The sequence below is a fragment of the Camellia sinensis genome, chromosome 15 (genome assembly GCF_055761805.1).
Source record: "Camellia sinensis isolate YWXY chromosome 15, ASM5576180v1, whole genome shotgun sequence".
Classification (NCBI taxonomy): Eukaryota; Viridiplantae; Streptophyta; class Magnoliopsida; order Ericales; family Theaceae; genus Camellia; species Camellia sinensis.
This window is the reverse complement of record NC_138975.1, coordinates 108829305-108841295: the sequence shown is the minus strand read 5'-3', so window position 1 is coordinate 108841295 and position 11991 is coordinate 108829305. Positions and strand designations below refer to the sequence as shown.

Genomic DNA, 11991 nt, shown 5'->3' with positions numbered 1-11991 from the left:
TGTTTTCGAATATGTATTGATGTTTTTGGTGTTTTTAATAAAATTCCTTTTGCTTTTGTTGATAAAAAAAAAAAAAAAAGTTACTGATGAAGTTACATCAATAAAGGAGAGGGAAGTGTACAGAGTATCAAATTTCTTAAGTAAAAACTTTATTTTATTTTTCTATTTTCTTGTCCACGTCCCTTGTTTTTAGCTATGTTTAACTTATTTTCTGCAAAAGGTGTTATTTTTTTGCATAACCTCTCAATTTGTGAAAGACTTATCTTATTAGGTTAAGTATACTTTCATATCTTGTCCACGGATGGCTTTGATGCCGCTTCTTTTAGATGTTTTGACCCATAGAATCATGTTTTAAACATCATTGTAATGTCTCCCTTTTTTTCTTTTTTATAAAACTAACCGCTTACCTTATAAACTCTTTCAGCAAACATGGCTTTATTATGTTCTATACAAAAGAAAAAAAAATCTCCAATTCTTTTGAAATGACCCGGTCATGATCAAGGTTTTAAATAATTGTATTGGGATACTAATCAAAATGCGTCATGGTGATACATACTGAATCTCCAATTCTTGAGAGTACCGAGTGATACATACTGAGAATCGGATGATACAACCATTATGAATTCTTTTAAATCATGTGCTAACCGCAAGAAATAAAATGTCATGTGATGAATAAATTTTGAACCAATATGTATTGAACCAATAAATTTTGAACCAATACTTATGTAGCTTTTGTTCTCACCTATCTATTGGGTAGGAATGACCACGAGTAAGGTATGGATTGGGGGTCCCTACCCACTCCCACCCTTATTTTTGCTGTTTGCCCCCACCCCACCCCACCCCACCCTACCCCGACCCTACCTAATTTGCAACACAATAAAAAATTTAACAATAATATTAAAATTTAATAATTCAAACTAAAAAATGTTATTTATAATTACAAAAGTATATTATATATTGTACATATATTAAAATTATATTATATGTATAACATAATAAAAACTCAATAGATATTATATATATTCTATAAAAATTCAACAATATATTATATACATATTACACATATATATGTAATATTATTATTTCTTATTATATTTGCAGGTCGAGTAGGGTTCAGATAAAAAAAATACTCTCTCCCACCCCCAACCCGAATCCAATCGGGTTTTTTTTTTAAAAAAAAAATTCTCAAATCTGACCCTACCTACCCTATATAACCACTCCCAAACTCATCCCATTAGGATGGGGGAGTCAGGGATCCGACGTGTCGGGCATTTTGCCATCCGTATCGGTCAATAACTAAAATTATGAACATGATAGCATCACAAGAAATGAAAGTATTGAATTCAAGTTGTCTTCCTTAAAATCATGTCCAATAATCCAAAAAAAAATCATACTTCTATCAATTTTAAAAATGACACTATACTCACACCCAAAATAAGAAAGGAAACAGCTAATTAAGCTAGTACAAGTAGAGCTCCATGTTGATGTTAAGTGTTTAAACATGTCAGAGAAGATAAAAGAGAGTAATCTTTTTCATTGATTTTGTGGCAGTGTTTTTAGATCAATGAGGTATTGATGGACGTTTATTGCTTAGGGATCAACTTGTCTCCAATTCTCGAAGTGGATTGGACTGTTCGATCCGTGGATTCATCACGATCCTTACTTTGTTTGTTTGGTCAGTTAATTTTTGAAACTCTCATGTATAAATCATTAAATAAAAATAAATAAAAAATAAAAAACAACTTGATCCAATAATTGTAATTACATAATTTCATCTTATTTGTCTAAAAAAATACACAATAAGTGTGATTTTAAAAATAATTCAACCGTTTTCTTAAAGATAAATATAATAAGAGTGATGATTAACAGAAAATTTGTACAAAAATTCATACAATATAAGTTGGCACAAATGTGATTATTCATTTCAAATCCACAGACATATCAAAGTGACTTACAATTTCTAAAATGTTACTGCCACATCATTATTGGGAGACTTTTTATATGAATTTTTTCTTTACAAATTATTTTCTATATAATAAAACATATGACTCAATTTAATCTTTTTTATAAATGATTTACGTAGAAAATCTTAAAAAATTAACAAATCAGAGTTATCGAAGTGAAGTGGGGGTACTTGGTGGGTGTGGAGAGTATCATTGTTCTATGGTAAAAGGTTTTTAAAAAAAAAAGGTACCTCATACAGTTTGAATGGCAGGGTGAAAAAAGTATTTATTGAAAAAGATAAGAGCACGAAAAATTCATAGTATTTCACAAGTGAACCCATGTGACCCTCTCACTATGTGGACTCACCTACTTGTTGCAAGGCATTTTATACTTTCTATCCGCAGTTTTTGTACATAGTAAAAGTTTTTATTATTCAAGGTTAGTTTAGCAATCACTGAGGCAGAGCAGTAAAGACTTAAAAATAAGATTTAAAATTACGAGTTCGAGTAATCATTAACTTTAATGTCTTGAGTATAATCGACTTACATGCAATCTAGCCCAAAATACCCAATTATCAAATAGAAAGTTTAGCAATGACTTTTTTCTTTTCTTTTTTAGAATAAAATTGTTGCTAGAAAAAGTTAATGCATTTGATAAATATTAAAAAAGTAATTTTTTGTTTGAGAGAAAGTTGTGTAAATCTTTAGGATTTGTTTTTTTCTATTGTTAACTTCTTCTTCTTCTTCTTCTTCTTCTTCTTCTTCTTTTTTATTTATTAAAAAAAAACAGATTTTATTTTTTGCTTAATTAGCCATAAAATGGTTAACAAAGCCAAAATAAAACGGATATTGCTACATACAACAGTGAATAATTCTCATTTGAAATGAGTCAACCACTTGAGTAACATGGTTTGTAAGTGCTCTAAGTGAAGTGATTTACATATACGTTATTTGCAATGTATGATGATCAATGATGTATATATTTTTTTATTTTTTTATTTTTATTTGCATAATGATGACATGAAAACATTTAATAAATGGTCGAGAGCTGTACAGAAGTGGACAACATATATTAATGACCTTGTTCAAATATACTATATATATATATATATATTAATTTATTATGTTATAAGAAATTTGCCCTTTACAGAGTGACAACCCTATAGTACTTATAGCATTAATTTCTTATGTCATATATGCTATCAAAAAAAAAAAAAAAAAAGCTACAAAAGAAAGGTTTATTACGTGACCTACCTCATAACTTCTTATAAAGTATCCAACCCGTTTGAAACAATGTTTTACCCAATTGGACTTTGGAAGAGTCTCGCATTTTTTTTTTATCAGCGAAAGAGTCTCACATGTGCAACAAAGATTTTTGGATTTTTGGATGTGAATTTTCACAATTTGTTATCACAAAATAGAAGGTTCATAGTTTCGATTCTTGGAAACTTGTCATTGATAAGATCAAACTCAGGCTTACTAGGTGGAAAAGAAGGTTCCTCTCCTTTGCTAGCAGACTGACTTTAATCAAATCTATGTTGTCTAGTTTATCTATGTATTATATATCACTCTTCAGGATGCCAGAAGGAGTTGCTAAAGAAATTGATAGATTACAAGCATCTTTCTTGTGGGGAGGCACGGAGTTGAAGAGAAAGATTCATCTAGTGCAATGGAATGAGATAACCAAGAGCATAAATCAAGGAGGGTTGGGAATTAGGAGAATTAGAGAGGTAAATGCTTGCTTATTAATAAAGTGGTGGTGGTGGAGATTTGCCAATGAAGAGAAGGTATTGTGAAAATATGTGGTATGCAATAAATATAAAATTGAAGAGGGAGCATGGCCCCCAAATCAAAATCTTGGCATAAGATGTTCTAAGTTGTGGTGTGACATCCTAGCAATGGCGGAGCAAAGAAACAATTTTCTACAATTTTTTGTTAACAATCTTCAAATTAAAGTGGAAAATGAAAGCAGAGTGAGATTTTAGCATGATAAATGATGTGGTGTCATTTGTCTAAAAGAGGATTTCCCTAGACTTTATTCATTCTCTACTGTTAAGAATGGTTCTCTTAAGTTTTTTGCTGATAAAAAAAGAAAGCTTTGAGGTGTGAGATCTCAGTTTAAGAAGACCTTTGCTATAGTAAGAGAGTGAGGAGCTATCCAAGATCACTAATGTGTTAAGAGCAGCCCCTGTATTAAGTTTGGGTGTAAAAGATAAACTAAAGTGGTTAGCACGCCAAACAGGCTAGTCCTTTGTTACATCTCTTTATAGGCATTGTGAACTGGGTTTTGGTGAATGTGTGAGTTCTAGTAGACTGGTGTGGATTCATTATCTCCCACTCAAAGTTCAATTCTTTGGGTGGTTAGCTTGGAAACATAAAGTCAAAATTTCTGTTTTCTTCCAAAGGATTAGAGTTCTTGATGAGAATGCCTTCACCGTATGTGTCTTTTGTAAATCAAATAAAGAATCTGTTGAATATGTACTCATTTCATGTCCTCTAGTTTGGAAGGTTTGGACTGGTCTATTGTAGTGGTGGGGAATGTTATGGGTTGTGACTGGTTCAGTCGAGTGTTTGCTGCATTGGTGGGTTGGAAACTGCCTTTTAAAAGCTGAAAGGAGGATCTGGAAAGCAATTTCTTTGGTTGCTCTTTGGTTAATCTGGAAGCATAGGAATGATTGTTTGTTTAATAATGCTCAACCAGATATGGAGGAGTTGCAGAAGACAATTATCATCAGATTAGCTATTTGGCTAAAAGCTACATCTAAGGACTGCAGTTTATTATCAATGATTTTCTTTGTAACATTTTGCAGATTAGAGATTGTTTAGGTGGTAAGGTGTAATCTGTATTTGCCTTTGGGTTGTACTAAGGTGTATTGAGTTGGAACGTCTCTAACTTTTAGTGGCGGCTTTGGAGATGCACATGATTAGTCTTACTTTAGGTATCAACATAGTTGGGATGCTTAGTTTGACAATGATGCAATTGTGCCCTTAGCTAGTTTGTATCTTTTCATTATGTTGGACAAAATATGGTTATCTCTAAGCCCATGTAATGACTAATAATGTCGTATGAGCACGAAGATGTCAGTCAAACTTCGTAACTCTCAATGTCACATCACTGTAGATGAAATTTTTTTGATATCTTTAGGAAAAACTACATTTCAATAGACAAATTAAGCCACAACAAGGACAAATCTACCAAATTGTGCCTTTAATAGTTCCCTTAATTACCTTTTAGTTGTATTTTATGCAAAGAGTTGCCACATACATTCGGTTTGAGCTTTTCATGCAACATTTTAGATCAACAAGTGTGGCTCAATCTTTAATTGCTTGATTTATAATTTCCAATTTTGTTTTAAGCAAATATTGGACTCAATTTAATTTCCATATTGAGTAATCGGCTTTAGCCTACTCATCACTTGAGGTCAATTTTCTAGTCTCCCTTCTCTTTCCTTCCCTTACTCTCTTCCTGAATCCCAAAAAAATTAACTTCCATATTGGGCCATATTATTTACCTAAACGAACAATACAATACCCTTGGATGTTAGTTTTATCAATACTAACCCTAGTCTCGATTCAGTATCCTAACGCACACCCAGCTAGCTAAAGAAGAAAGTGTCATTACAAGGCCACTATATGCGCAGAAAGTGTTGTACACACCCAAAAGTGTGGATATGATATGCACTCAAAATTTTAGTGACAATATTTCATAACTCCCACAATTTTAGGTCATAACTAATATGAAATTGATTCATAATTTTAGTATTGATGGTCGTTTTTGGTGAATGAGTTGTTCCAATGCCCACAATAATATTTTAGGTTAAAGTACAATCGACAATCAGTAATCCAACGGCACATCAATGGTCCACATAAAAGATGAGGCCAAGAGTAAGGCCTACGGACCATAAAAGAGCATTGGCACAATCGATAATTAGTTGAATACCTAGTCCATTAGCAAACAACAATCAACTATGGTCTAAGAGCTCATGAGAAAATGCGCATCCCCTAGCAATCAGTTTAAAGCTTGCAAAGACCCAGCAACATATCTTTCAAAATCTAAAACCCAACAAGATTGATGTTGGCAAGCAAAGCCTAAGCCATACGAGTTAACAACCATCCAATCTTCCATCAAGATCTAAGCCCCAACAATTTGAGCCAGCCAATAATGCTCGACCAATAAGCCCATAGGGCATGAGGTGAACCAATAATACCCAAGTAATTAAGGATAAAACCAACAAGGAAATCTAAGCTCCTTAGCTTTAAATTAGTATATTCGAATCAAGAAAATAAGGCAATAACATTAAGCAATAATTATGGAGGGTTAACCAAACCGTTAGCAACAAAATTTTCCTAAACTCTAAGTAATCTCATCTAAGATTGATAAGTGGCCAGACCATTTCTCTAGGGTAAGAAGATTTGAAGGGCCTAATATGCATCTTCCAATAGCAAACCTACTTGGCAAAGAGCTAGTTGCTCCAAGCATGCTATATACTAGTGGTGTATGTCAAGGGCTAACTAAATCCTTAACAATGTGTTGCAATCTTGTAGGCTCGCCATCTTTGCAAATGTCTCAATTCGTGATGTCAACCTTTACTCCAGTTATATTTGGGTAATCCACCTAAAACTTGTCATCTTCGATAAGTCCTAAGAAGCTATAAAGAGAAGAGCGTCATTTTGAACTACTGTTTTATCAAACACTAAATGAGTCAAGCCATCTAGTAACCATACAACTTACTCCCTCATCTATAAATGGAACCTTAAACTTGCATTTAGAAGAGCAATGAACACCAACGTCGTCTCTCATCTTCGATGTTCTCCTGCTAAGAGTTTATGCTTCCACTCACCCTCAATGTATTCATCCCCCAAGTCTTGAATCCATCTTGACCTTATATAGGTTGTCCACAATGATGTACGGAGACCTAAATATACATGACATGGCCATTACATGATTTAAACTATTTTTAAATGCTCTTGTCAGCCTCTAACAATAATCCAAGTCATTTAAGTTTGACTCATTCTTTGCTCGTTATTGAATACCAAAATCCTCAAACACTCGTGATCATTCATAGTGTTACTACGTCTGTTAGTTTCTCTATCTAAGTTAGGCGTTCATAAGTTACATTGATTTCCTTTCTTTCCTAACAACACTTTTTCATGACTTTTCTTTTATTTTACACGTTCAGGTAGACTTAAGAATATTTCCAACCGACGATGTCCAGTCCAAAGACATAATGAAGGTTCCCTTGAATTAGCTTGAGGTTACAATTGAGTCCTGGCTAGGTCCTCTAAACTTGCATGGAAGAGAGTTTGCTCAAGCCTAATTCGATTGATCAACTTTCACCCCAATACTAAGTCTACTTCGATTCAAAATTGAACACCACAAAAATATTATAAAGAAGACTAATTGTTTATTCATAATATAATAAAAGTTTAAAACTTTATAATTATGGTCGCTTTTCATATAAATTTGATTGTATTCGTAATCAAAATTACAAATAAATAATTATTATAATCATAAAATTTCATAGTGAGGAGGTGTGCCACATTAATATTTTACTAGAATTATGAAAAACCCTAGCCCTAAAAATAAGAGGTGAAAGAGAGAAAGAAAGGTAAAAATAAAAAATAAAAAATTGACGAATCCCAAAGTTCCAACGGAGCAAAGGTGCAAGAACAAAGGGAAAGGGCCAAAGGGAAAAGAAAATGATTACATGAATGAGATGGGACCCTCACTCAACTCTCTCTCTCTCTCTCTCACTCTCACTCTCACCCCTCTGATATCAATCTTTGCTTTCCTTTTGTAAGTCTCTCGTTTTTTTTGACTTGGGATTGGGACCCACCTCGGCCACCATTGTCTTTATGGATTGAATGATAAAAAGAGCACCTCACGTGGAGTCTGAACCAAAAGGTCTGTCCATCCACAATTTTAAAAAGAACCAACCCATTCATTAAAAAAAACAAATTACAAAATAATAATCAGGTTTTAATTTTTAAAGATTCATTTTTTAAAAAATTAAAATTAAAATTTTGTATTTTGTATTTTTTTTTTGTTTTTGTCTTTATTGAATTTTTAATTTTTTTTTAATTTTTAAATATATCTAATTTAAATACACTTAAAAATTATAATATTTGTAAAAAAGATATTTAAAAAATTTTCTAAATACCAAAAATATATATATATATAAAAAGAATTCAATACATTTTTTATATTCTTATGTATTTATTAATTTTTTAAAATATTTTTTTTACAAATATTTTACTTTTTAGATACATCTAAGTAAGGTGCATCTAAAAAGTAAAAAAAAATTATTTAAAATTTTAAAAATATTTACTAAAAACAAAAAAATATGAAAAATAAAAAAAAATTAATTTTAAAAAATTGAAACCAAATTTACTGATTAAATTTCACAAAATTTTGAATTATGTCCTAAATATATATATATATATATATACAATGCAATGATATAAATAGGAAAAAAAAATTTATATATATAGGCCTATTTTAGAGACACCAAATAAGTTACCTATTAATTTATTGATTTATTTTTATTACATCATCTCTCTACATTTCTATACATATTTTTTTTTTTGTAATTAAAAAAAAAGTCATACTCGAAATAACCCTAAATCTATAGATTTGGCAAATAACAACCTTAAGGACAGTTAATAAGAACCTCATAGAGTCAAAATATTTATAATTTCAATACATATTTATATATTCCAAAATATTTTTACATATTTCAATAAATTTTATATACATTTTCAACACTACCGTTATGGTTGTTTTTAGTATTTCTCATAATTCATACGTAGAATGATGTGATTGTATAAGGAGTTGAAATTTTAAATAAACTTTTATTTAAATAACATTTAATTATAGAAATATCACAACCACATAAAAATAACATTTAATTGTCGAGTTGAGACAATTGTAACTCGACAATTGTGAGCCTATTTCAGTGATTCGAGTCGTTCCATAACCCCTGGGCTCCATGGAGTTAAGAAGGCGGGGTAGGAGTCAAGTGATTCGCACATTCATTCGGAAAATGTTTGGTAGCTCAAATTTTTGTGGCTCAAATGGCTCAAATCTGTCAAAACGACGTCGTTTTACACTCAAAATCTGTCAAAACGACGTCGTTTTGACAGATTTGAGCCATTTGAGCCACAAAAAATTGAGCTACCTAGCATTGTCGCATTCATTCCCATTATAGAGTTTGTCAAATAAATCATTTATGAAAAAAAATTATTTGAGCAAATATCGGTAGCACGTGGTTAGCTCATATTTATCTTAAAAAATAATTGGCCAATATAATTTTGATATGTCTTCTTTTTTTCTTTTTCTTTTTTTGAAAGACAAATATAATCCGATTGTATGGTTATCTATATCTGATTAATTTAATTTTTACATATATATGATATGTACAGAAAAATTAACAATATCAACAATTTAAATAACTTAAGTGAATTCAAGATGAACTCACTCACAATCGTTTCAACAGGTTCCTCTATTCTATTTAATGAACTAGAAATAAACCTTGTTCATAAAATTTTACTTCTTCCATGGAAAACTATTTCTTTATTTTCATTATTCCAGTCATCCAACAAAAACGTTCATATATTTTAATTTATTCTTTTTACAACAATTTTGAAGACATTATGAACAAAATTTATTAAAAAATTTAAATTGTGAAAGAAAAAAAAAGTGTTCATGATGAACAAAAATTTGGGAGAAGAAAAGAGTACATGAATAGCATTTTCATACAAAAAAGGGACTCAATAAAGCAATTTTTTTTTCTTTTGTTAAAAAGAAGTATTTGCTTTTTAAAGCTCACCCATATAATTCTCACTCATTATCTTTGTTGCTCAAACCCCTCCCTCCTCCCTTATCCTCTCTCTCTCTCTCTCTCTCTCTCACTCACTGCACTAAAACACATCAAATGTGAAAGGAATTCCAGTGCAACAATATAGAGAGCGAAAGTGTATCTATGTATTTTAGGGCAGAGAAAGAGAGTGATAGACCCACCTCAGATTAATTTAAGCTCCTATCACTATTTCTCCTCCAAAAAAAAATTAAAAATAAAAATTAATAATTGAGACTCAGAGAGAGAGAGAGAGAGAGAGAGAGAGAGAGTGAAGAGATAGAGATACAGAATAGTTTGTATCTCATGTGATCATGGACGGAGCTGATGATCACGATCTTCACCGCCCTAATTTCCCATTCCAATTGCTAGAAAAAAAAGAAGAAGAAGCTTGTTCTAGCCGAGCCGATACCGCCGCCGCCGCCGCCAATCGATCCAATAACTCGAGCCTCCAAATCACCTCCGCAGCAGCAGAGCCGTCAAAGAAGCCGCCGCCGAAGAGAACCTCCACGAAAGACCGACACACGAAAGTCGACGGCCGCGGACGCCGCATCCGCATGCCGGCTCTCTGCGCCGCTAGGGTCTTCCAGCTGACTCGCGAGCTGGGTCATAAATCGGACGGCGAAACCATCGAGTGGCTCCTCCAGCAAGCCGAACCAGCCGTGATCGCCGCCACCGGTACCGGAACAATCCCAGCCAATTTCACCTCTCTGAACATCTCACTCCGCAGCTCCGGCTCCAGCATGTCAGTCCCGTCTCAGCTCCGATCGACTTACTTTAACCCCAATTTCTCGATGCCACAGCGTCGAAGTTTATTTCCAGGAATCGGCCTATCATCTTCGGGATCCGAGAATTCATCATCGACTCTCCTAAATTTCCAATCGACCCATCATCATCATCAACATCAGGACAATCAAATATTACAAACGAAGCAAGAATTACGAGACAATAATCATATTTCGTTAGAGTTGTTGGAGTCGGAGGAAAGTATGAGTCGGAAACGAAGAGCCGAGCAAGAATTATCGTCGTCGCAACAACACCAAATGGGGACTAGTTACTTGTTGCAGTCGACAGCAGGAGCTATTCCGGCGAGTCATGCCTCGATTCCGGCGAATTTTTGGATGCTGGCGAATTCGGGTAACCAAGTTATGAGTGGAGATCCGATATGGACATTTCCTCAAGTGAATAATAGTGGTTTGTATAGAGGTACGATGTCCAGTGGTTTACATTTTATGAATTTTCCGACCCCGGTCGCCCTCTTGCCTAGTCAGCAATTGGGAGGAATTGGCGGCGGTGGCGGTGGCGGTGGCGGTGGCGGAAGTAGTGGTGGCGGAAATGGCGGGTTTAGTGAAGGACACTTTGGTTTGCTAGCCGGATTAAATCCGTATCGGCCAGGTGTTTCAGAATCACAAGCAAGTGGTTCGCATTCGCATCATGGAGGCGATGATCGACAAGACACAACTAGCCACCACTCGTAGATCATCCTCATCCTCACCTTCATCTTCACCTCGCTATTTTGTGTATGTAGTTTGATGTGTAACACACGTGAGGTTTGATTTGCTCCAAAATTCGAGTTTTTTTTTTTTTTGAAATATTTGGAAGAAAAAAAATTGTGTGATTAATATGGTTTTTTTTTCTTTTCTTTTTTTTTTTCTTCTTTTTCTTGTAGGGTTTGAGAAGACAATATTTTAACATGGGTATTGATTGTTTTGCTAAAAAAAATGTTTCATTTGGTTTACACTACACAACATCTTTATCATCATTGTTTATGCAATTGTTTGTAATTTCATGTTTTGGTATTCATATTATGCTAAGGAATTCTCACTAAAATTTCATTTCAATTGGGTTTTTTTTGTTACGAACAGACCCTTTTTGTTTTTGGTGAACATTATGAACAGACTCTACTTGTGTTGCAGGTAAGTATGGATATTCGGAATTTACTTTGTTTGTAAAGGTAAGTCTAATATAATCTTTTTCTTAAGGGTTTCTTGTCAAAAAAATTAAGAATAAAAAATAAATAAGGGATTAGTATGTGCATAATCCTGTTGGTTGGTGTAACTTAAACAGACTATTTAGGGATTTTTTATTTTAGAATTAATTGTTTGATTGTATGTTATAACATTTATTTATAGTTAATGCTGTAAAATAGTAAATTTAAAAGAAAATAAAAATTGATTATCTTAAAATTAGGA

At 32.9% G+C, this 11991-nt stretch overlaps 1 protein-coding gene across 1 annotated transcript; it reads left to right on the top strand.

Annotated features, from left to right (window-relative positions):
- The first annotated feature begins 9815 nt into the window (after positions 1 to 9815).
- Positions 9816 to 11661, top strand: LOC114316112 (transcription factor TCP15-like). The gene is made up of 2 exons (XM_082907762.1): positions 9816 to 11349; positions 11469 to 11661. Exon 1 carries the CDS (start codon positions 10114 to 10116, stop codon positions 11275 to 11277), a length of 1164 nt encoding a protein of 387 aa, XP_082763888.1. The 5' UTR covers positions 9816 to 10113; the 3' UTR covers positions 11278 to 11349; positions 11469 to 11661.
- The last annotated feature ends 330 nt before the right edge of the window (positions 11662 to 11991 follow it).

Excerpts from the sequence above, each read along its gene's own strand:
- LOC114316112 (XM_082907762.1), top strand. The coding sequence starts at position 10,114 with ATGGACGGAGCTGATGATCACGATCTTCACCGCCCTAATTTCCCATTC.